Raw genomic sequence first — 26005 nt, forward strand, 5'->3', positions numbered from 1 at the left:
TAACGGGGGATTGTTCTCCTCATGTTTTGTCTTTTCTTTTATTCTTCATCTTCTTGAGACTTCTTTATTCATTCTTTTCTGTTAAAACTATTGTTTACTATTTTCTTCTCTTTAAAACAGAGGCGGCAGAGAAATAGTGGCAGTGCAATTTGTATTAACGGGTGTTTCTGGTGGGGCGACACTGCTGGTTCGGGGACGGCGCTTATTGGCCGCTGTGCCCGCAAGCAACCAATCAGTGACGATCCAAAGAGGCATTAAAAAGACTCGCAGGGAACCGGAGCCTGGGAGCCAGAAACTAGTCTAACGCGGTGTTTCGTCTATACAGCTTCCGTGTCGAGCTGCAAGTCACGTGGTGCCTTCCTCGCTCGTTCGTGTGTGTGTGTGTGTGTGTGTGTGTTCAGCCACTCATCGTGTGTGTTGGTGCGTCGTCCCCTGTCCTGGGCGACTATGTTGAGACCTGTAGTGGTGTGGGAGAGGCTTGTCCTGCCGACATCTAGCTTCATGCGTTGTGTGTGGACGGCTGGGTGACTGACTGCCTCTGATATGGGGAGTGGTGCCTAAGGTGACCTGCGAGTCAAGAGACAACTGTGTCCTGTTAGCTGGTGATAGAAATATGTCAGTGTTGTGCACGTTGGTATCTGCATGTCCTTGCCTCACACTCCACTGCTGCGCCGAGCCCTGTGACGTGCTTCCACCTGCACCGCGGCGCCTGTTGAGTGAGTGAGTGCTGTCCTGACTACTCCTCCACGTGAAAAAATAAAGTAATAATGACCAAAAAGCCATTTCTTTATTTATTTACTTGTTTATTAATTCATTTACCTTAAAAGTATACATCTGAATATACGTGAACAATAATGCATACACTGCTACGGAGTGAAGAGCAGGACGTGGCAAGCTGTGGCGACTGGCGGCGACTTCCACAGACTGAGGGCGTCACAGCACATGGCGCAGCGCCCTCCTGGCGTCCCTGGCCTGTGCTGCGGGCATGAGGAGCCACAGGGCAGCGCTCAGCAGGTCCAGGGCTACCAGCACACACAGGCTCACGGAGTAGCTGCTCGTCAGGTCCCGGATCAAGCCTGTGGAGAAAGATTGCGTCCGTCTCTCTCTCTCTCTCTCTCTCTCTCTCTCTCTCTCTCTCTCATGTAGTTATAAATGAAATATCCTGACTGGCCTCACCTATGAGCGGCCCCAGGGTGGGGAAGCCGACAGCGCCCGCCAGACCCACAATGCCAATGGTGGGTCTGAGGTTGTCCAGGCCCATGTAGTGCACGATGGCGAGGTTGAACATGCTGAGCGAGAAGCCCAGACCCAGGCCGAACACCACGCCAGCCGCCATCAGCTGCCACAGCTCGCTGGACAACACAGCCACTGGAAGAAAGGCAGACAGTGTTTCCTTGGTTGTGGCGTCAACACTCGTGCTCCCGCCATTGGAGTGTTTCAGTGTGAGAGCAGTGGTGGAGTGTTGCAAGGCTGAAGGCGGCGGGTACCTGCGATGCCTGACGCCCTGAGCAGGTAGCCCAGCATGACGGAGAGGCGGATGCTGAACATGCTGCAGTCTGACAGCGGGGACACCACCAGGCGAGTGACAAGGTTGGTGACGCCCAGCAGCGCTATGCAGCGGGCGGCGTCCTCCAGGCTGTGGTGGGCGGCCTTGGCCACGAAGGGAAGCATCATGATGAAGTTGAGGAAGGTTGTCTGTGTCAGCGTGATCGTGACAGCCAGGATGACACACCTGCACTGGCGCAGCACACCCACGTCTGTCCTGATCCTTTCCCCGACACGCAGCAGCGTCCTGCACAGCACATTCTTGCCCCGGGCCTTGTCACCTGGCGTCGACTCCTCTCCCTCGTCTGCCAAGAAAGCCAGTCCGGCGGAGACCTCTGACCCGCCTGACGCCATGGACGAGAGGCTCCCGGAGAGGGATCCTCTCAGCCTCTGCACGGAGCGGTTCCTCGGCGCCGGCTGGGAGGCACCAGACGCCTGGGTGCTGCGAGGCGTCACGCTGGGCGCCGGCGAGGAAGCTTTATCGCGAGGCATGAGAGTCTGCAGTGTGCCGTGCTGTGTCTGCGGCGCCTCGTGTGACCAGGGCTTGAGGTGCCATCTGACGGGGTGGAAAAGGGACACAGCCACCAGTCCGTTGAGTATGATGGCACCGTGGATCAGTGCCGCGCCCTGAAGACCATAAAAGTCAAGCAGGTAGCGAAGGAGGGGCGCAAATATTACCTGTGCCATTGGGCCGCCGGCCACCAGCAAGGTGTTGGCCTTACCACTGTTCTTGTCGTAGTAAGGCGGCAGGACAGAGAATGCGATGCCCAGAGAGAGGCCGGTGCTGAGGCCTGCGGGACAAAGGCCACGGGTAGTCACCAGAAAGTTGTGAGGGAATCGTGTGTGTGTGTGTGTGTGTGTGTGATTCACCTACGGTCGTCTGGTGGTCACCCAGGCAGCCGTTCCCCTACGGAAAGAGCTCAGAGCTCATAGTGACCGATCTTTGGGTAGGACTGAGACCACTGACACACCACACACCGGGACAGCGAGGTCACAACCCCTCGGGTTACATCCCGTACTTACTTGCTGCTTGGTGAACAGGGGCTACACATTAAGAGGCTCGCCCATTTGCCTCGCTGCGCCCGGGATTCGAACCCAGGCCTTCTTGGTTGTGAGCCGAGCGTGTGAGAATGAGCAAATATTAAGAGACACAATGCTTCACTTACAACGAGTCTGTTCCCCTCACCTCCTAAGACGGAGAAGGAGAAGTACAGGAAATAAACGGAGGGCGCATAGCCGGATAGGATACTGCCGAGAGACGCCATCAGGACACATGTGAAGCCCACAGTGCGCGTCCCGAACTCCTGGCACAGCGGGTTGACGAGGATCATGGACAGGTTCCACAGCAACAGGAACAGGTTGTAGATCCAGGCGGTGGTGGTGGAGGAGGCGCCATTCTCAAACAGGAATCCGGAGAAGAGGATTCCGAAGCAGTAGGGTAACGAGAAAAACAGAGCCTATGGAATGGAAAGCATCTTAAATTTTTGCACAGAACGCTGACAGCTGCATTAGTGGTTACCAGAGACAAAACACACACACACACACACACACAGACCTTCAGAGGGTCAGGACGTGTTTTACCCTTCTCTGAGCACCACCGGGGCGGAATATGACCCAACCGCCTCCCCATCCCTGCCCACCCCATCCTTCAGTGGCAAGTGGAAGTGCTGCAGAATCATAGACAGATTATCAGCAATATCTGAACTGTGAATGAAAAGCAGTGAAGGCGCATCTGTCGTGGTGAACTTAGAGGAAGCTTGACCGTGCGTGCAGTGGAGTGGGTGCGTGAGAAGGGCGTGAGGCATGAGGGCGCCGCGGCCAATACCTAGTTCACCAGGCAGGACATCCATTAACACGGAGAGCCTGCCATCCCACGCCTCTCCTAGGCTGGGTTAGGTTAAGCACCCTCGTCAACCGCCTCGATCCACACCCCAGCATCTGAGGCCGCGACTCCTGCCTGTGCCTCACCACCCGCCCACCGCCGCCACACAGTGCTGCCCTGGCTGGAGTGTAGTCCCCGCCTCCAGGGTTTCCCTCCCGGAGCTCTGCATCACTCTCACACCCTGGCCCTACGTGCAGAACCAAGCCTTGTCTGGTAGGCGCCACACCACCAAACTGATACGATTTCTTTCAGTTTCCATGTAAAACATTTCCTCCTGTCACTGTAATGGCCACCACTCTGCAATACCTCAAGAATCTAATATTAACAATATGTATACAGTGTGCTTCTATGCCACGGGAAATTCTATGTAAACAAAATTTACGATTGTTAAAAGTGGATCAAATAACAAATTTCTTGACCCGAGCTTGTGTAAGGAAGATAAAGCATTTGTAGTGAAGCGATAAGATAATATAAGACAAAGAACAGAGAAACAAATGTGACAGAAGCTCAGGGTGCATGACACTGCAAACACTGATTATAATCGCCATGATGAGAATAGAAGTGTGCTGACCTCAGTTAAGCCTCCCTGGGGTGAGTGACGGTGACTCAAGGCAAGAGAACAAGACTGAATCGTGCACTGGGTGATGTATCCAGCATTACCATGAAAAATAAGCTGTCTGGAGTTTGTGGCGTGCTGGCAATGACAAACACAGATTTTGAATCCCAACATGCACACATTCTCTCTCTCTCTCTCTCTCTCTCTCTCACTTAGACACACTGACTCACATTGACAATAAAAGTACCCAGGGCCACCATCCAACCCCAGCCTCCATCAGGTGAACGGGACTTGCATGGGGCACTCGCGGGGCACCTGTCCTTGTCCTGTCCTTCGCCACATTTCCTTATCGCATCGCCTTGCTCCTCCATTACCGCTGGCTTCTCAACCTCCTCAGCCTTCTCGCCGCTCCCTGCCTTGCTTCTGCTGGGGTGGGTGAAGGAGGCGCCACCACCAGCACCAGCATCACCACCACTCGAGCTATCACAAGGACTGTTACCTGCGTCTGCTTCCGCATTGTCTCTCTCCATGTTGTCTATTCTGCTTTCGTCTTGTGGAGTTTAAACTGTATCCTAAAATTCCTCTGCGCAACACCGCCACTGCTTTCCAAAGGCTCTATATAGAAGTGACACGGGTTTTTAAAGGTGTTTTTACAGTCGTAATGACAGATTAACTAGATTTTACAATGTTAACAGGAGAAGCAGTCTTGGGAACCTGGTTAATCACATCTGTAGCTTTTCAAAATGGTAGTGGTGCGAGAACGAAGAGTTTCGGAATCCAGGCCTTCTGCGCAGTGTGTTGCGAGTTTGTGATGCGCAGCCGTCATTCCCGTTGTTTGTTTTCTGTTTGTTGTGTGGTTTGCTTGGGAGTTTACAAGAGTGGTGTGGCTGTGTCTGTGGCTTACATTATCCCTCCTCTACGATCAGATATCAACTGCTCAGTGACTTACTATTTCGTGTCCAACTGTTCTTTATCTCTGCGGGGAAGATAACAGAACACTTTATTTTTCTTTTTCTCTTCTTGTTCTCTCGATGAACAACTTATAGCACACTTCGTCAGCTGTTTGCTTGTATACACGTTATCTACATCTCGTTATCTATCTCGTTATCTACAGTGACCTTCAGACTGCAAATGAAATACAGTGTATCTCAGTATTACATTCACACTGAACAAGAGGAACGGCCGCTGCTGTGGTGGGTGATGCGATGAATACTAAACACTCGTAATATGTGAACACTTAATGACTGGATTCTGAATAATGCTGGTCAATTTGAGCACAACACACACACACACACACACACACACACACACACACACACACACACACTCTCTCTCTCTCTCTCTCTCTCTCTCTCTCTCTCTCTTTCTTGTTAGTTACCATGCAACACATCACTACCAAAACACGGTAAACGCCACACACCACCACCACCACCACCACCACCACTGGTAGCATCACACAGCACGGTAAACACCACCACCACCACCAGGAGCATCACGCAGCACGATAGCCACCACAGTACACCACCACCACCACCACCACCACAGCTACACTGCATCACCACCGCAGTACTGCAGAGGGCATTGTATCACGCACGCACGCACGCACACACCATTTCATCAGTAAGAATACCCAAGCAATGTTTTTAATTTCTCTCTCTCTCTCTCTCTCTCTCTCTCTCTCTCTCTCTCTCTCTCTCCCCAAATTTCCCAGTCTTTCGCGCTCTGGCTCTCCTCTCCCTCTCTCCCCCCCTCTCCCTCCCTGCTCTGCCCCTTGGTATGCAGATGTGTTCCTCCGTCGATGCCAGACGAGCGATTCTTAATAACTGAGTCTCGACCTTTAAGGAGAAACGGGTGTCTGTCTGTTTGTCTGTCTCACTAAGCAAGGGAACGTCTTACCAGTTTGTACTTAAAACACACACACACACACACACACACACACACACACACACACACACACACACGTAAATATTTCAGTCTCACACCATGACAGTTTTCCAAGGCCATTAAAGATGATTTTTTTTCCACCTTCGGCCTTGTTTCGATTTGTCCTCCTCGGTAAGGCAAACACTAAGGCCTTTGAATGGCCTCGGTAAGGCCATTCAAACACTATACTATTACGCCACTTCTACTACTACTACTACTACTACTACTACTACTACTACTACTACTACTGTTACTATGATTTATTCATTTATTTACTCAGTAAGCGGGACACTGCCCTAGGAAAAAAAAAAAAAAGGGAAGGGGAAGAAAAAGGCCCAGTGAGATGACAATCCCTAAAAAAAGAAGCTAAACTGATCGTCCAAAATTTGAGGGTAAGTATTTTGAAACCTGTCTTTATACTACTACTACTACTACTACTACTACTACTACTACTACTACTACTACTACTACTACTACCACAACTACTACTACTACTATAACTACTGTTATTACTGCTGCTGCTATTCCGACAACAATAACAACTGCAACGACAAGAACAAGAAGAACAACAACAACAACAACAGTGGCAGTGCTCAGCTTTGCTCCTTTGCCACCTTGCAACTCACGCCAATGCGCTGCATTGCCTCTGGCACCGCGGCCATCTGCGCATGAACAGCCCCGCGGTGCATCCTGCTGTGTTCTCTTTAGTACCAGTTCATGGGCCTTGGGTAATTGCCGGTCTGGCGTGCGTGGCGAGAGGCTGGTGTTGCAGTGGTGAGGCAGGGAATGCACCAAGACAGTAAAACCACATCAGAAAACAGGAAAGGTCTAGGGAGTGTTTGTTGTGTGGCTGGTGCAGTGGTGGTGTACTCTAACAGTTGTGTTGTGATGGTGGTGACCTACAGGTGTGTGTCTGCGTGTGTGCATACAGCAGCTCTACTTGTCTAATACACAGAGGAAAAATGTATATCATGGAGGACGAGACGTTGCAAGCTGCTCCAGAAATAAATGTGTGTCATGGATCCACGTCGAGTCCCGCTGGTGGCGACGCGTGCACCACCAACGAGTCAGGCGTGGGGGGAGGCAGCTCAGCGCCTGGTGGGCAGCAGGCGGCAGGTAGATGTTTCGAGCAGGATGGGGAGGAAGAGTGTGCCATGCATTATTCTGTCAAGTCCCGCGCACCTGATGGAGGCTGGGGCTGGATGGTGGCCCTGGGCACCTTTATTTTTAGTGTGAGTGTGTGTGTCTGTGTGTTCGCCAGTTACACATGAGAATTCACTTAATTTCTTCCCTTGTCTTGCCTATCTTATCAAGTTCTTAGGTTGGCTGCAGGATCTGTTATTAACAATGTGGCGTCTCACTTGGTCGCTTTGAGCCCACTTGTGATGTACAGAAGTGTACTAAGATATTTAATTGATGTGGCGCAGCGAGAACCTCCAGATTGCAAACTCCACTTGAGTCATCGGTGACAGCTTACAGCACAACAGGTAACATTAAACACGACTCTTAGAGTGTGTGGCTTCCTCGCGCCAGTACTGCATGCAAGGTAATCAATGCACACACACGTAAGAGGAAAAGTGTTAATGTTCGTACTGCGCACTCTTACAATCCCAATGGTCCTCAGGTGCATGAGCTTTAGTCCTGGCCAGGGTCCGAGGTTAGGAAGGGCATCCACTCGCAGTAACGGCTCTCAAATGCCAAAAGCAAAGTCCTTTCGTTGGGAGGCGCCGTCCTGGCCTAGCCCTGATGGAATGAGGGGAACGGAACGTAAGAACCAAAATATATGACATCTCTTCCACAGACGTTGGTCCACTCGGTGCCTTACTGCTTCGGAATTCTCTTCTCCGGCTTCCTGCTTGAGAATGGCGCCTCCTCCACCACCACTGCCTGGATCTACAACCTGTTTCTGGTGCTGTGGCATTTCTCCCTGCTCCTCGCCAACCCGCTGTGCCAGGAGTTCGGGATGCGCACTGTGGGCTTCACCTGTGTTTCGGTGTCATCTCTCAGCATCATCTTGTCTGGCTTTGCACCCTCGGTTTATTTCCTGTACTTCTCCTTCTCCTTGCTAGGAGGTGAGGATACTGCATAATGCATAATAAATTTGTTATGATGATAAAGTTTTGCTTCATTTACAGATTGTACATTGTCCCGTGTGATGCCAACGTGTGCTGCTTGTTTCCAGGGTTGACTGTTGGCATGTCTGTGAGCATCGCATTCTCTGTCCTGCCGCCTTACTTCGACAAGAACACTGGTAAGGCCAACACCTTGCTGGTGGCCGGCGGCCCAATGGCACAGGTAATATTTGCGCCCCTCCTTCGCTACCTGCTTGACCTTTATGGTCTTCAGGGCGCGGCACTGATCCACGGTGCCATCATACTCAACGGACTGGTGGCTGTGTCCCTTTTCCACCCCGTCAGATGGCACCTCAAGCCCTGGTCACACGAGGCGCCGCAGACACAGCACGGCACACTGCAGACTCTCATGCCTCGCGATAAAGCTTCCTCGCCGGCGCCCAGCGTGACGCCTCGCAGCACCCAGGCGTCTGGTGCCTCCCAGCCGGCGCCGAGGAACCGCTCCGTGCAGAGGCTGAGAGGATCCCTCTCCGGGAGCCTCTCGTCCATGGCGTCAGGCGGGTCAGAGGTCTCCGCCGGACTGGCTTTCTTGGCAGACGAGGGAGAGGAGTCGACGCCAGGTGACAAGGCCCGGGGCAAGAATGTGCTGTGCAGGACGCTGCTGCGTGTCGGGGAAAGGATCAGGACAGACGTGGGTGTGCTGCGCCAGTGCAGGTGTGTCATCCTGGCTGTCACGATCACGCTGACACAGACAACCTTCCTCAACTTCATCATGATGCTTCCCTTCGTGGCCAAGGCCGCCCACCACAGCCTGGAGGACGCCGCCCGCTGCATAGCGCTGCTGGGCGTCACCAACCTTGTCACTCGCCTGGTGGTGTCCCCGCTGTCAGACTGCAGCATGTTCAGCATCCGCCTCTCCGTCATGCTGGGCTACCTGCTCAGGGCGTCAGGCATCGCAGGTACCCGCCGCCTTCAGCCTTGCAACACTCCACCACTGCTCTCACACTGAAACACTCCAATGGCGGGAGCACGAGTGTTGACGCCACAACCAAGGAAACACTGTCTGCCTTTCTTCCAGTGGCTGTGTTGTCCAGCGAGCTGTGGCAGCTGATGGCGGCTGGCGTGGTGTTCGGCCTGGGTCTGGGCTTCTCGCTCAGCATGTTCAACCTCGCCATCGTGCACTACATGGGCCTGGACAACCTCAGACCCACCATTGGCATTGTGGGTCTGGCGGGCGCTGTCGGCTTCCCCACCCTGGGGCCGCTCATAGGTGAGGCCAGTCAGGACATTTCATTTATAACGAGACCATTGGCATCGCCCTAATACATAGAGATACTTCAAAGTTAGTGTTTTGATTTACTTAGTAAACAGAAAGTTTTGAATAGCAGAGGAAGGTTTGCAAATTATTTTGATCATCCATTCTCTTCGACATTCTCTTGATTTATATAAGTAAATTTATGTAAAGTATGTATGTTCCGTGTGAAGAATGACTTAATTGATATGACGTAAGTATAATGCATTTACATATGTCCTTTTGATTCAAGGACTTGATTTGCACAACGATAACGCAAATTACAAAAGACCACGTCATTTCTTGCACTCATAAACACTTTTCAAACTGATAGATTTTTAACTTTGATTTCCAATGAGTACAAACAAACTAAGAAACTAAAGGCCTTTCCACACCAGGAGACATTGTTTGGAAGCACTGTTTGCAAACTGAATGGAAATTGTTTTAATTGTTTGCAAACTGTTTGGAAACTGCTTGCAAATAGTTTTCATTTTTTTTCAAAGTGTATGCAAACTGTTTTTCATTGTTTGAAAACTGTATACTACAGTTTTCAAACAGCTGTTTTCAGACTGTTTGCAAACTGTATGCAATCTTTTCCATTGTTTTCAGACTGTTCGAAAACAGTTTTAATTGTTTCCAGACTGTTTGCAAACTGTTTTCATTGTTTTCAAACTGCTTGCAAACTGTTTTCATTGTTTTCAAACTGTATGCAAACTTTTCCATTCTTTTCAGACTGTTCGAAAACTGTTTTCCATTGTTTCCAGACTGCTTGCAAACTGTTTCCAGCATGCTTTCAAAATTTTTCCAAAATGTTTCCAACCTGTTTCCAAGATTTTCCAAAATGTTTTCAAAGTGTTTGGAAGCTGCACACAGTGTCTGCTGGTGCGAACAGACCTTCGCTATTCATTCAACGCTCGTGAATATGGGAAAAATAACGGAAACACCTTTTCTCTCTTTCTTCCCATCTCGTAAATGTGTCAGACCCTAACCCGCTCCACAGGGCTGATCCGGGACCTGACGAGCAGCTACTCCGTGAGCCTGTGTGTGCTGGTGGCCCTGGACCTGCTGAGCGTGGCCCTGTGGTTCCTCATGCCCGCGGCACAGGCCAGGGACGCCAGGAGGGCGCTGCACGTCAGGACGTCACGTGAGGCAACCTGCCTCTAGCACCACCAGTGGAAACCGACAGAAAAGTGCGGCGGACAGGAAGCCTCGGCACAAGAACAGCAAGGTTTCTTTAGGTTCACTGTTGGCTTGGATACAGACACAATTCCCGCGGCTGCATCTTCTTCACGCAACAAATAATACAGCACGAGACATTGAAAATATGTTATGCCATACTTGGAAATGGTCACATGATTGAAATGAACTTACAGCAAATTAAATAAACCACCAACTCTCTCTCTCTCTCTCTCTCTCTCTCTCTCTCTCTCTCTCTCTCTCTCTCTCTCTCTCTCTCTCTCTCTCTCTCTCTCTCTCTCTCTCTCTATATATATATATATATATATATATATATATATATATATATATATATATATATATATATATATATATATATATATATATGAAGAGATGGTACGTACATAATATTTTTAATTCTCCTAGTGGTGAAACGTAAAGATACTTAATCCAATAAACAAGTCAAACCAACACACTCATAGTTTTATAAGCTTATTATGAAATGCAATGAAACTATGCACATGTAATAAAATACAAGAGTTTAACTTAAAAACTACAAGATTCTCTTAAAGACGTTCATGGGAGAACGGAGCCACAAGGAAGAAAACCAAGATAGAAAACAAGAAAAACAAAATCTTCGGGAGTGAACGGCTATAAATGTGTCAAGGTAACAAGCTACAACGTTAATGTAGTGCTTGTGGCATACAGACAAATGTACAGACCCTCCCAGAGTCTATCATTACAGAACAAACGACGACGAAATACAGAAATAAGATAGACGAGTCCCCGTTCCCGACACAGCGAGGCCCGTGCTGTGAAGCCTTTGCTCTCATCGCAGCGACCAGTTTTAGCACGCTTCTCAAGACTGTTTTGTTTTTTCCGTTAATAATGTAGAAATCTTGTTAATTTGTCACTGGAACCACAAAAAAAAAAAAAAAAAAAACACCAGTAAAGGTCGTGTCACTTCACCACGATTATTTTCAAAGGCCAAATGAAATGATTTGCCAAGTTCTCAAGTGTGTTCCTCCTGTTCATGATGCAGAAATCTTGTTAATCTGTCACTGGAACCGTAAAAAAAATAAATAATAATAATAATAATAAATAAATAAAAACAAATAAATAAATAAAAAAAATAATAATAATGATAAAAATAAAATAAATAAATAAGTAAATATATAAATAAATAAAATAATAGTAATCTATATCACTTCAACTATATAGCGTCTTTTCAAAGTAGTGGAGATGCAACTAACAAGCTTTTCAGAATACGGTGCAAGGCAAAACAGTAGTGGATACGTGTTAGAAGAGTGACCTTGAAGTAACGACCACATTCTGCGCCGCATCTCCACTACGTTCAAATGGCTCTATATAGTTGAAGTTGCCAGGGTTTTTAAGGGTGTTCTTAATGTTCTAGTGACAGATTAACAAGATTTCTACATTATTAACGCTACAAACACTCTTGACAACCCGGCTCTTCATCTCTGTGGCCTTGGAAAACAGTGGCGATGAGAGAGCTGGGAGTCTTATAAGTTACGGTGGTTTTCAAGAGTGTTTCTGCGATTCTAGTGACAGATTAACAAGATTTCTACATTATTAACACTACAAACACTCTTGACAACCCCGCTCTTCACCTCTGTGGCCTTGGAAAACAGTGGCGATGAGAGAGCTGGGAGTCTTATAAGTTACGGTGGTTTTCAAGAGTGTTTCTGCGATTCTAGTGACAGATTAACAAGATTTCTACGTTATTAACAGGTGAAACACTCTTGAGAACCCGGCTCTTCATCTCTGTGGCCTTGGAAAACTGGCGATGAGAGAGCTGGGCGTGTCTGAGCAGGACATAAAAACAAGGGAGCTGCAGTGTGGTTCGATCCGTTTTGTGGGAAAATAGTCTTAAAATTTCCAGCCATCTTTTTTTCTCTTTGCTTTACGGAACAATGTGTTTGCTGTTGCGAGGCGGACCAGCTGCGATGCTTCCCACCCCAGTTGTATAATGAGAGAAATGTCACGACTTGGTTATATAATAATTACTAGCTTTATTTGACATTATCTTACGTAACACACACACACACACACACACACACACACACACACACACACACACACACACACACACACACACAAGATCACGTACATAAATGCATGAACACATACGTACGTACTTATAAACAACAACAACAACAACAACAACAACAACAACAACAACAACAAAGGAAAAAACATAGATAAAACAATAAAGGAGGAAGAAGAGAGAAGAAGAGAAGAGTCTTACTACGAGCAATCAATAAGAAAGGAAGAGAAGGGGAGAGGGAGAAGAGGAAGAGAAGGGAGAGGGAGAAGAGAGACGGGAGGCGGAGAAGTGGGAGCGAAGGGAGTGGAAGGGAGGAGGGAAAGGAAGAGGGAGAGAAGGGAGAGGGAGGAGAAGAGGAAGAGAAGGGAGAGGGAGGAGAGGAGGGAGAAGGGAGAGGGAGGGTGAGAAAAGGAAGAGGCACGGAGGGGGAGAGAAGGGAGTGGAAGGGAGGGGGAGGAAAGGAAGAGGGAGAGAGTGGGAGAGAAGGAAGAGGGAGAGAGGGGGAGAGAAGGGAGTGGAAGGGAGGGGGAGGAAAGGAAGAGGGAAGGAGGAGGGAGAGAAGGGAGAGGGAGACAAGGGAGTGGAAGGGAGGGGGGAGGAAAGAAAGAGGGAGGAAGGGGGAGAGAAGGAAAAGGGAGGGGGGGGGAGAGAAGGGAGAGGGAGGGAGGGGAGGGAGGGAAGAGGGAAAAAGCCAAGTCATTAATGTGAAGACTGACTCTTCAGTTTAGCGTGAGAAGAGAACCAGCTGAGAAGGAGGAGGAGGAGGAGGAGGAGGAGGAGGAGGAGGAGGAGGAGGAGGAGGAGGAACAACATCATCATCAAGGAGAAGAAAGGAATAAATAATAACAATACTACTACTACTACTACTACTACTACTACTAATAATAATAATAATAATAAAAATAATAATAATAATAAGAAGAAGAAGAAGCTGGAGGAGGAGAAAAAACTGGAATAAAGAGATTAAAAGGGAGGAGAGAGAGAGAGAGAGAGAGAGAGAGAGAGAGAGAGAGAGAGAGAGAGAGAGAGGCACTGAGAACAAATCAGCTGTGCGTGTGTGTGTGTGTGTGTGTTTGCATATATAAAAGACGCACATCGAAGCTTCTCGTGTACACATCAGAATTCATCATGTACGTAAGCTGGTGTGTGTGTGTGTGTGTGTGTGTGTGTGTGTGTGTGTGTGGCATCTTTCCCTCTTTAGGTATCATTAACTATCACTAACTTCTTAACAATCCACACTACCTCATTATCTCACTATCTCCTACTACTACTACTACTACTACTTAGCCAAAGGAAGCATATTGTTGTTATAATTTCCCCCTAAACCTCTTAATTATCAATATTCTGTCGTATCCTATCAATTTCTAAGCATCTTCTACTACAATATACGTGTCTACAAACATTCCTATACAAATCACCTATCTTTCATTCTTTAACTTCCTATATATATCTTTCTATGAGCAGGCAGACACACAGACACTCCTACCATCCTCTTTTGCTTTGTTTAAAAAATCCTTTCTTTACTCAGATTCCAATTACTGTTAAATTTTTTCAGCAATATACTAGTTACAGGTGTCATATCATGCATCTTATTAACTCCTATGTATATTTTCCCATTACAGCGCATAAAAGCAAACATCCCCGCCGTTTTCTCTTCATTCCACGAAAGTAATAAAGGAAGGGGTATATTCTCCTTTTCAAACTGCTATTGTTATCATAGCTTCCCCTCAAACACTCGAAATGTTTCTCTGTTGTCGCGTACGAACTCAGCCCTATCACACTTCCTTCAGTAATACCAAAAAAAAGAAGAAATAAATAAAAAATAATAATAAAATAAATAAATGAATAAATGAATAAAAAAAAAAAATCTTCTATGCCGCATTTAAATTCTTATTTTTTTTCTTTTTTCCCTCCACTCAATATATCACTTATCGATATCGTGCCTTTCATCCTATAAGCTCCTATGTACAGTTCTCTTATAACAACACATATACAGCGACATTCCTATCACATCTTTCAATAATACCCTAAAACAACAAAAAAAACCTGCATTTTCCTATTCAAACTCCTATATTTTTCTCCAAGCGCTAAATAAACTACTTACACACACATTTCCCTATCAACACACATATAAACAAACATAACTATCACGTTCCCTTCACCAAAAAACCCTAAGAACATCAACAAACTCTTTATTCTCTTATTTAAACTCTTATTCCTTCGTCAGGCAGGTGTTGGTGGCGGTAGCGGCGGCGGTGGTGGTGGTGGCGGTCGGTGTGCAGGGTTACGACACTCCCCACTGCGACGGACGCCAGACTATAGTGCATCTGTTTGAGTGGAAGTGGACGGACATTGCTGCGGAGTGTGAGAGGTTCCTGGGTCCTAATGGATTCTGCGCTGTTCAGGTTAGTGGTGGTGGTGGTGAAGAAATGTGTCTCTTCTCTGTTTTCCTTTTTTTTTTTTCTTTTCTTTCTTGTTCTTGATCTTTTTTCCTTTATTTTTCCTTTCTAGTGGTTGTAAGCAGAAAGTTGGGATGTTTTCTTTCCTTCTTTTTCTCCTTCTCCTCCTCCTCCTTCTTTCATTTCTTTGCTTTTTTTTTTGTGGTTATTTGTATAAAGGAAAAGTTGGGGTATTTTTTTCTTCTTCTTTATGTGGTGGCGGTAAAGGGGATAAATTTGTGTATTTTCTCCTTTCCTGCGTTTTTTTCCCTTTTTGCTTAACTTAAAGTGGTGACGACACAACTACTGCTACTACTGCTGCTACTACTTCTACTACTGCTGCTACTAATTGTTCATCTACTGTGATTACTGATATTACTGATACACGACAACAATAATAACTACCACCACTACAACAACTGTCACCACTACCATCACCACCACCACTACTACGACTACCTCACAAACTCACTCTGCCTTATCCTCTCCATGACCACACACACACACACACACACACACACACACTGCAACCTTTCTCAACATTTCTTCACAAAACGCCCAAAATATACATTATTAAACATATCCCCCTACTAACACACATACGCACAAACATTCCCACCCTCACTTCCTTCCACAACGCCTTATAATCCAAATTACCTGTTCTATACACGTTTCTACTGCTGCAGGTGTCTCCGCCCAATGAACACGTGGTGGTGGGCGAGAGTGGGTTCCCGTGGTGGCAGAGGTACCAGCCGGTGTCCTACAAGCTGGAATCCCGCTCAGGAAATAGAGAGGAGTTTATTGACATGACGCAGAGATGTAACGCTGTGGGTGTGAGGTGAGCCGTGACCTAAGGTTGTCACTGGTAATTGCTGCTGCTGCTGCTGCGTGTGTGTGTGTGTGTGTGTGTGCGTTGTTTCTCGAGAGTGTTTTCAGGGTTTTAGTAAGAGTTTAGCAAGCTCTAATGGAGGCTATCTGGGGTTTTCAAGGGTGTTTTCAGGGTTCTAGTGAGCGTTGAAGAGGCTCTGCTATCAGTTACCGGGTTATCTCAGAGCAGCTGGGGTTTTCAAGGTTCTGGTGAAAGTTTAACAAGTTCTATTGGAGGTTGTTGGGGTTTTCAAGTGTTTTCAGGGTTCTAGTGAATTTAAGAAGCTCTAATGAAGGTTACTGGGAATTGCAAGGGTGTTTCTAGGGTCCTGGTGAAAGTGAGAGGTTGTACTGAAAGTTAGCGGGGCTTTCAAGATGCGTTCATGGTTCTGGTGACAGTTTAGCAAGTAGTCAACAGCAGCAATGGAACCAACACCCACGAAGACCCAGCCAATCACAATCACGGCCTTTGAAAACACCCCTGACGAGAGAACCAGCACAATCACAACACAAACCAATCATTTACCCAGCAACACTTCCCCTCCACTTCACAAAACACACTTAAACACCCACTTCTCTTCACTGTATCTAAACCAACTTGCACTTCATCACCGCCTTCTGCAGGATCATTGTGGACGCCGTCGTGAACCACATGTCGGGGCTGGGAAGGGCGGGGCAGGGATCAGGCGGCTCTTCCTTCAATGCTGACAATCTGGACTTCCCCGGCGTGCCTTACTCCAGCGCTGACTTCACTCCGAGAGATCTTTGCCCTTCCTCTAACGGTGAGTACCCCAGATCATATTGAATTAACCCTTAAAATCCGGTTGACTTCTTGAAAATGGTAGGTAAGATCACTTCAACTAAAAACGGTACGGAATTTGATGCCTTTTAACCCCCGTGAATTTCGTTCAACACTACACAGCTCTAATGTTTCGTAAAATCATGAAATCCGAGCTTTAAAAGTACAAGAGGGTACAGAACCTTAATGATACACTGACATATGAACCCTCTCATTCTAACTTCGTGTTCCTTAAGTTTCCGTTAGTTTAACCCATTTTTCTTTTCTATAGATTCATAATTTTTGTGCTTTTTATTTATTTATTTATTTTTTTTTTTATAATTCCATAATCTTGTTTTTAGTGTCAATATTCTCTTTGTCTTTCAAATCTTTTCAAATCTTCGCTGCTTTGATGTTTCGCAGCTTCGCCATGAACCAAGTCAATCAATCATCATCATCATCAGGAGGAAGAGGAGGAGGAGGAGGAGGAGCCACATACTACCACTATTAACAACCATCATTAACCTTCACTAACTACACCCTAACTATCTGTCAACCACCAAGTACCTAACAATCACTAACTACCGGCAAAGAACACGCTAACAATCATCCTAATGGCAACTAACGACCCCAAAGAACCATTTACAATCCCTCACAATCTCTAACAACCATTAACATTTCCTAATCACCCTCATAACCTACTAAACTATCATCAGCTACGATTAAAAGCACCTAACCACAGCTGTTAACCTCTGAACTACCATTAACTACCACTAACAAGCATTACCAACAATTGAATTACTATTAAAACTCCCTAACCACTCTTATAAAATAAACTATCGCTAACTGCCACGAATCCTCTAACAAGCCCTAACTACCATTCACTTCTACTAACTCTTAACTCTAACAAGCCCCAAACTCTTATAAACAACTAAACTACCACTAACTACCACGAATACTCTAACAAGACCTAACTGTCATCAACTTCACTAACAACACTTACCTCTAACAAGCCCAACTACCACTAACTTCACTAACAACCCTTACCTCTAACAAGCCCAACTACCATTAACTTTCACTAACAACTCTTGCCTCTAACAAGCCCCAACTACCATTAATTACCACTAACGACTCTCTAACAACCGCACAACGACCATTACCTTCCACTAACGACCCTTAACTCTCTAACAACCACCAGGGCAGATTAACGACTATAGCAACGTGAACGAGGTGCGCAATTGTTACCTGGTTGGACTGACAGACCTGTATGGAGGAAAGGACTACGTGAGGCAAATGGTCTCTAACTACTTTAACGACCTAATTGACATTGGCGTGATGGGATTCCGAGTTGATGCAGCGAAACACATGTGGCCTGGGGTGAGTGAGTGTGTGTGTGTGTGTGTGTGTGTGTGTGTGTGTGTGTGTGTGTGTGTGTGTGTGTGTTTTATTAATTTTTCTCCGTTTTCTGTTTGTGTTTGTGTTTTACCAGAGATATTTTGGACAATTTTCTTCTTCTTCTTCTTGTTTTTTTTCTTCTTCTTGTTCTCCTTCTTCTTGTTCTTGTTCTTTGTTCTTGTTCTCCATTTCTTCTTCTTCTCCTTCTTGTTCTTGTTCATTTCTTCTTTTTATTCTCCTTCTTGTTCTTCATTTCTTCTTCTTCTTCTTCTTCTTCTCCTTCTACCACTCTCACTTGGAAGTTTCCACACACACACACACACACACACACACACACACACACACACACACACACACACACACACACACACACACACACAGTTTCAAGACATAATATATTTAGACAATTAACGACTCAATATAGTGTTTGTGGTTAGTAAAATATCTGTCTGTCTGTCTGTCTGTCTGCCTGTTTGTGTGTGTGTGTGTGCGCGCGTGTGTGTGGTATGGTGGATGACACTCCCACAACCTAAGCCTTCCACCTCCTGCACCTCCTTCCTCGCCTCCCTCAGGACCTCGAGGCCATTGAGGGACTGACCCACGACCTGAGCACCGCGGCAGGCTTCCCTAGCGGCGCGCGGCCCTTCTTCTTCCACGAGGTGATAGACCAGGGAGGCGAACCCATCACTGTCAATGAGTACTTCGGCGTGGGTAAGAGAGAGAGAGAGAGAGAGAGAGAGAGAGAGAGAGAGAGAGAGAGAGAGAGAGAGAGAGAGAGAGAGAGAGAGAGAGAGAGAGAGAGAGAGAGAGCGCCCTTTTCCAATACATTTTCTTCCTTTCTTTGCTAATTAACGTAACCCCCACTCCACCCACGCCTCCAGGACGCACCACGGAGTTCAGATTTTGCAAGAAGGTGGCGTGGGGCATCAACGCCTTTGACCAGCTGGGCGGCGTGTATGACCCTGGCTGGGGGATGGCGCCCCCTGAAAAGGCTGTGGTGTTTGTGGACAATCACGATAACCAAAGAGGCCACGGCGGTGCTGGAGACGTGTTGACCCATAAGACGGTGAGTGAGAGGCAGAGGGAGGGAGAGTGAGGGGAGGGAGAGAGGGAGAGTGAAGGAGGGAGAGGGAGCGAGGAAGAGTGGGGGAGGGAGAGTGAGGGAGTGAGGGAGAGGGAGTGGGAGGAGAGTGAGGGAGTGAGGAAAACGGAATGAGGGAGAGTGGGGGAGGGAGAGTGAGGGGAGAGTGGAGGGAGTGAGGAAGACAGAATGAGGGGAGAGTGAGGGGGAGTGAGGGAGAGTGAGGGAGGGAGAGTGAGGGAGGTTTCATGACACTTATTATTCAGTTTTGAATTAATCTTTTTTGACTTTTTAACTTAGTGAGCCTTTTGCTTTTATTTGTTCTTTTGTTAGCTTTGACCAGTGCTTCTCCTACTACTACTACTACTACTACTACTACTACTACTACTACTACTACTACTACCACAGCCACTAAGAAGGAATTGGTCCTCAGATAGAGTGCTGTTAGTGCTGAATCGTTAAGGGAGCTTCAAAAGATAAGACAGGTGTATGGATGGAGGAGACAGGTGGAAAAGAGTAGGCATATTTCACACAGGGACTACCACGTGTAGGCCTGATGGCTTCCTGCACCAACCCTTCTGTTATGTTCACCACTAACACTAACACCACTTACCACAACAGCCGAAGGAGTACAACATGGGCGTCTCCTTCACCCTCGCCCATTCCTACGGGTTCGCGCGGATCATGAGCAGCTACTACTTCGACAACACAGATCAGGGACCTCCGGGGAGCAACAACGGGGGCGGCACTGACTCGGTTCCCATTAACAGTGACGGCAGCTGCGGCGGTGGATGGGTTTGCGAGCACCGGTGGAACGCTATTACGAAGATGGTGAGAGAAAGCGAGTATTTGAAGGGAGTGGGAGGGAAGGGGAGAGAGAGTGTGTGTGTGTGGAGGGATGGGGGTCAGTGTGTGTGTGTGTGTGTAGTGTTAAATTTCATCCGTGGAAGTTTGAGTGTAAAGAACGTAATAAGACAACACAACAAAGGCAACAGAACGAAAATAACATACAAAACAAGAAACAAACATCGCATAACAAACACAACAACCATACAAACAATAACAACAACAACAAACAAGCACCACATAACATCAAATAACAGCTTCGTCACCCACCCACCCACCCACCCACCGTCCCACTCCCCCAGGTGAGGTTCCGTAACGCCGTGGCAGGGACGGAGATGGGCAACTGGTACCAGGAAGGCGATAACGTGGCGTTCTCCAGGGGCGACAAGGGCTTCTTTGCCATGTCCAAGTGGGGGGCGTTCGACAAGACCCTGCAGACTGGTGCGTGGAGGAGGAGGAGGAGGAGGAGTAGCTGAAGTAGTAGTAGTAGTCATAGCAGCAACAAAACCATTATATAACTCTTAAATAACAACACACACACACACACACACACAGACACACCCCACCACAAGCACCACTAACACCCACCCCCCCCTTCAGGCATGCCCGCGGGGACGTACTGTGAGCTGATCAGCGGCTGCGCCAATAAGGTGACAGTGAACGGTGACGGCACTGCACACGTCACCATTAGCAACAGTGAGGAGCCCATGTTTGCCATCTGCGTGGGTTGTGACGCTGACGGACCCACTGTGGAGCCTGGTACGTGACGCTGCAGGGGAGAGAGACAGAGAGACAGAGAGATAGAGTATGTAATTAATGAATCTCCTTCTTCCTTCGTCTGGTCCAATGGAGGTCGCCACAGTGGGTCAACCTTCTTCAGCACACTCTTCAGCGTCTTTCCCTGCCTCTTGCTTCTCTTCTCTCATCCATATATCCCCTTGGTCTTCCTGTCTTCCTGCTGGTGGGTGGGTCCATGTTCAGCATCCTCCCTCCCACACGTGCCTCGTCCCTTTTGACATACCCCAGCCATCTCAGCTTCACCTCTCCTGCCTTGTCCGAACACCCAACTGACACAGGAAAATGATACGTGGAGTTCCATTGGTTTTTCCTTATCCAGGTTTTTTCCCTTCCTCCCTCTCTCTTTCCTTCATTCCTTCCCTCCTTTTTTCCTCTCTCCTCTAACCTCTTCTTCCCTTCATTCCTCCTCTCGTCATTCTCGTTTTTTCCTCACCTTTTTTCTTTTTTCCCTGCCTTTTCTCATTTCTTCTCTTTCTGTCTGTCTACTCTTCTCTCTTCCTTCTCATTACTTCCTTCTCTTCTCTTCTTCCCTCTTCCCAAACTGACGTACCCATGACATGAATCAAATCACCCATTTAAATCTACAATAAATGTCCGTCCACACTAGCAAACTGTCTTGAAACATTTTGGAAACCGTTAGCAAATATTTCGGAAACAGTTTGGTTAGGTTAGGTTACAGACTGCTTGAAACTTTCCTACACTGTCCCTGAACCCTTAATTCCTCCCCATGCGCAGGCCACACCACCACGCAGGGCCCCACCAAGCCCCCAGTGACGGGCCAGGCAAGGACTGTTATCTTCGTGCACAAACAGACCAGCGTGGGACAAGACCTGTTCCTCAGAGGCGGCATTGACTCTGCCCATAGACCAGGTGTGTGTGTGTGTGTGTGTGTGTGTGTGTGTGTGTGTGTGTGTGTGTGTGTGTGTGTGTAACCTAACCTAACACTAACCTAACTTAATGTAATCTAACTTTGCTTGACCTAACTTAACCTAACTAACTTAAACTATCAAACTGCCATTAGAGCTTGTTAAAAGTAGCTGAACACTATCCTAACCAAAAACTGATCTATCCATCCATCCATCTACTTATCCATTTATCCACGTATCTATCGCTCTCTAATCAGATCACTAAATAAACTAACAAACACCTTTTGCAAACCCCAACAACATCCACTAGAACCTGTAAAAGCATCCATCTATCCATCTATTCACCTAACCACCCGTCTACCAACACTAGATATACACCCTCCCTCCATTTATCACCCATCTCTCACCAGGCTGCACGGACAACGCAGAGTCAGACGCATGCGCAATTGACATCACAACAAACAGCTTGGGGACCGGAGACCACTACAGCAAATACGATGCGTGGCGAGTTGGTGACACGAAGCTGGACTGGTATGGAGCACAGCAAGGCCAGGGGACTTACCAGGGCCAGGCTGCCTCAGGGACCCCCATGGCCTGGACCACAAACAAACCAGGGGCCAACGGGTACCAAGAGTTAAACATGTGAGTTGGAAATTAAATACGTTGCTATTACTTGAAGTACCATAGGAATGCAGGTTAAATAAAGGTACGTAACCCTTTCTCTCCCCCTCCCGTGTTAAGACTGGGAATGAAGTAAGGAAGGGAGGAAGGAAAGGAGGAAGGAAAGGAGGGTTTGGTGAGGCTGAGAGAAGGAAAAGGACGTAAGAGAGGAAGGAAGGGAGATAAAGAGTAATTGAAAGGGAGGTAGAGTAAATGGAGGAAGGAAGGAAGGAAGGAAGGAAGGAAGGAAGGAAGGGAGGGAGGGAGGGAGGGAGGGAGGGAGGGAGGGAGATAGAGAGTGTGTGATGAATAGTGAATGATGGAAGAGAGAGGAGATAAACTGAAGGAAGAAATTAAGGAAGAAAGAAAGAAGGAAGGAAGGAAAGAAAGCAGCGTGTGAATAACAGGAATAAGTGATAAAAGAAAGAAGCATAGGAAGAAATAAACGTGACTGGAAGAGAACGAACGATAACAGGAGATAGAAAGAAGCTGATAAACAAAGAAATAAAAATACAAGAGGGAAAGTGAGAAAAGAGATACGTGAGGAGGAATAAGAATAAGAATAAGAATAAGAAGAAGAAGAAGAAAACAATAGCAAACAGAATGAGCTTAACAATGATAAAAAAACAAATAAATAAATAAATAAACTTGTGAGTGAGTGAACGAGTGAGCGAGTGAGTGAAATGAAGGGGAAGGAAGGGAACAACAGAAGGAAGTGAGTGAGGGGAAGACAGCGAGGTGAAGGGAACGCCAGTAGAGAGAGGGGTGGGAGAGGAATAGGTAAGCAAGGCCGGGCTACAGGAAGGGAAGGGAAGGGGAGGGAATGGGTGGGGAGAGGGGAGGATGGAATGTAAAAGCTGCTTCCCATGATGCATTCTGATGAAGCTGTGACATCGAGAACAGTGCCAGATCAACCTAACCTAACCTAACCTTAACCTAACCTGACCAACCTAACCTAACCTAAACCTAACCTGACCAACCTAACCTAACCTAACCTAACCTAACCTGACCAACCTAACCTAACCTAACCTTAACCTAACCTGACCAACCTAACCTAACCTAACCTAACCTAACCTGACCAACCTAACCTAACCTAACCTGACCAACCTAACCTAACCTAACCTAACCAACCTAACCTAACCTAACCTAACCTAACCTTAACCTAACCTAACCTTAACCTAACCTAACCTAACCTTAACCTAACCTGACCAACCTAACCTAACCTAACCTAACCTAACCAACCTAACCTAACCTAACCTTAACCTAACCTAACCTAACTTAACCTAACCTAACCTAACCTAACCTAACTTAACCTAACCTAACCTAACCTAACCTTAACCTAACCTAACTTAACCTAACCTAACCTAACCTTAACCTAACCTTAACCTAACCTAACCTAACCTTAACCTAACCTAACCTTAACCTAACCTAACTTAACCTAACCTAACCTAACTTAACCTAACCTAACCTAACCTAACCTAACTTAACCTAACCTCACCTAACCTCAACTTAACCTAACCTAACATATATAGCATAGGGTTGACATCAGGTTTGGATCATGAGGAGGAGGAGGAGGAGAACGATAAGGAAAAGGAAGAGGAGGAGATGGAGAAGGAAGAAAACGAAAAGAAAGAAACCAACAACAACAACAACAACAACAACAACAACAACAACAACAACAACAACGAACGAGCAGGAGGAAGGGAAAGAAAATGAAACGGAGGATTGATTGATAAAAAAAAAAAAATAAATAAATAAATAAAACTAGAGAAGAGAGAGGGGGAAAGGAGGGGACCTTAGGAGGAAGATGAGAGGAAGAGGAAGAGGAAGAGGAAGAGGAAGAGGATATGAACGGTATACAGGAAGAAGCGAGATGTATGGGTGGCAGTGACTCTGACACCTTCACGGCCACTTCAAGCCTTTCCTGTAGTGACGAAGGTGTGAGAGAGGGAGAGAGAGAGAGAGATGGAGAGAGTGTACGTGTGTGTGTGTGTGTGCATGTGTCTATCTTCAATAAAATCATGAAAACACCCTTGAAAACCCCAATAACTATAAAATCTATCTATCTACCCACACACACACCTATCTACCTATCTACCTGTTATCTATCTATCGACTTCCCCTCATCTATCCAGCTAACCTACTTACCCACCTACCTATCCTACTATCTATCTATCTATCTATGTATCTATCTATCAAAGGTACGGGGAACATTACTGGATGGCTGACGTAATGATGAACTGTGATGAGACCGAGACAGGCTGGTTTGATGTCAAGGCCTACCTCACCAACGGCGTAGGCTGGGAAGGTGACGTAAACCAGGTGAGAGAGAGAGAGAGAGAGAGAGAGGAGGAGAGAAGAGGAGAGGGAGAGAGAGAGGAAGAGAGAGAGAGAGAGAGAGAGAGAGAGAGAGAGAGAGAGAGAGGAGAGAGAGAGAGAGAGAGAGAGGAGAGAGAGAGAGATACTACTACTACTACTACTGTTATTGCTACTACCACCACCACTACTACTACATCAACAACTCCGCTACCACTGTTAATATTACCACTACCACCACCCACCATCATCACAACAACAACAACAACAACAACAAATATTACTACCTCTACTCTTCTTCCTCCTCCTTCTCCAATAACACCTAATATCTTCCTCTCTCTCTCTCTACCACCATCACCACCACCACTACGTAACGCACCTGCCCTTTTCTCCTCTTCCCCCACAGGTGTCCTCGTGCACAGGTGACGCGGGGGGCAGCAAGCCTTACAACAGCGGGAATCACATGGGGAGGTGCGGATACATCAATGTGTTTGAATTTTCCGCTAATTCTTGCATCATTAAGTCCTTCCCATAGGCCGCCATGATGTGTTCATTAAGAAAGGAATGAAGGGGCGTGACAGTCAGATAGAAAATTTGTGAAGTTGTGTTGGAAAATAGAATGTTAGGAATTTTATTGTAGATTTGTCCCGTGTTCATGCTATATAAAAGTAAATGGAGAAATAAGTAAATAAATAAATGAGTATAAGTAAGAAAATGTGGTTGATTAAATTTTGTTTTTTTTCGTTTTTTTTTCGATTTTTTTGTTGTTTTTTGTAATGTTTGTTTGTTTGTTTGTTTGTTTGTTTGTTTGTTGTTCTTGTTGTTGTTGTTCTTGTTGTTGTTGTTGTTGTTGTTTTGTTCTTGTCCTCGTTGTTGTTGTAGTTGTTGTTGTTGTTGTTGTTGTTGTCGTTGTTGTTGTCCTTCTTTCCTTAGTGAATGTTGATGTTATTGGGCAATCTTTTTCTTATTACTTCATCTTGTTCTTCTTTTTTGTTCTTTTTTGTTCATTTCTACATATTTTTTTCTTTTCTTGCCTTGTTTTCATTGTTCTTACTCTTCCTTTTCTTTCTTCTTCCTAAGTCTAAAATCTTTTCTTAGTCTTTTTTTTTTTACTTTCCTCCTCCTCCCCTTCCTCCTCCTACTCTTCCTTTCTTCTTCTTCCTATAATTTAATAGTTTTTTTTTTCTCTTTTCTTCTTCCTCAGACAAAAAATTTTCTTACTGTTCCTCCTCCTCCTCCTCTTCCTCCCCATTTCTTCTTCTTCCTATAATTTCATCCAATTTTTTCTCTTTTCTTCTTCCTCAGACTAAAAATTTTCTTACTGTTCCTCCTCCTCCTCCTCCTCCTCCTCCTCCTCTTCTTCTTCTTTATGACAGTGAATTTGAGTAATAAAAGACGAAATGTTCTGAAAAGTGGCGCCATTTTACTTAACCTGTGTGTAGCAGTA

The 26005-nt window shown here is 46.4% G+C and overlaps 3 protein-coding genes across 10 annotated transcripts; 2 read left to right on the forward strand and 1 right to left on the reverse strand.

Moving 5' to 3' along the window:
- Positions 1 to 333: 333 nt before the first annotated feature.
- LOC135092455 (monocarboxylate transporter 9-like) lies at positions 334 to 10914 on the forward strand. Of its 8 annotated transcripts, none has more exons than XM_063990962.1 (6): positions 334 to 352; positions 6862 to 7138; positions 7708 to 7978; positions 8089 to 8937; positions 9057 to 9248; positions 10270 to 10914. In XM_063990962.1, the coding sequence occupies exons 2-6, from the start codon at positions 6869 to 6871 to the stop codon at positions 10431 to 10433; spliced, it is 1746 nt and encodes a 581-aa protein (XP_063847032.1). In that variant the 5' UTR covers positions 334 to 352; positions 6862 to 6868; the 3' UTR covers positions 10434 to 10914. The 8 variants fall into 8 exon arrangements, with proteins under 8 accessions (XP_063847032.1, XP_063847030.1, XP_063847036.1 ...); XM_063990960.1 differs by having other exon boundaries at positions 352 to 373; XM_063990961.1 differs by lacking the exon at positions 334 to 352 and adding an exon at positions 5680 to 6298.
- Positions 783 to 4379, reverse strand: LOC135092456 (monocarboxylate transporter 9-like). The gene is made up of 5 exons (XM_063990968.1): positions 4214 to 4379; positions 2732 to 3002; positions 1488 to 2336; positions 1177 to 1368; positions 783 to 1076 (listed from the first exon to the last, which is right to left on the reverse strand). Exons 1-5 carry the CDS (start codon positions 4352 to 4354, stop codon positions 934 to 936), a joined length of 1596 nt encoding a protein of 531 aa, XP_063847038.1. The 5' UTR covers positions 4355 to 4379; the 3' UTR covers positions 783 to 933.
- A 2714-nt stretch (positions 10915 to 13628) lies between the features above and the next one.
- LOC135092452 (alpha-amylase-like) lies at positions 13629 to 25970 on the forward strand. The gene is made up of 14 exons (XM_063990956.1): positions 13629 to 13643; positions 14741 to 14918; positions 15638 to 15789; positions 16443 to 16600; positions 17795 to 17973; positions 18564 to 18702; positions 18873 to 19057; positions 19694 to 19903; positions 20221 to 20359; positions 20519 to 20677; positions 21452 to 21586; positions 21993 to 22224; positions 24444 to 24564; positions 24965 to 25970. Coding segments are annotated over exons 1-14 (2118 nt in total). The 5' UTR covers positions 13629 to 13641; the 3' UTR covers positions 25094 to 25970.
- Positions 25971 to 26005: the final 35 nt, after the last annotated feature.

This window comes from Scylla paramamosain, chromosome 40 (genome assembly GCF_035594125.1).
Source record: "Scylla paramamosain isolate STU-SP2022 chromosome 40, ASM3559412v1, whole genome shotgun sequence".
Taxonomy (NCBI): domain Eukaryota; kingdom Metazoa; phylum Arthropoda; class Malacostraca; order Decapoda; family Portunidae; genus Scylla; species Scylla paramamosain.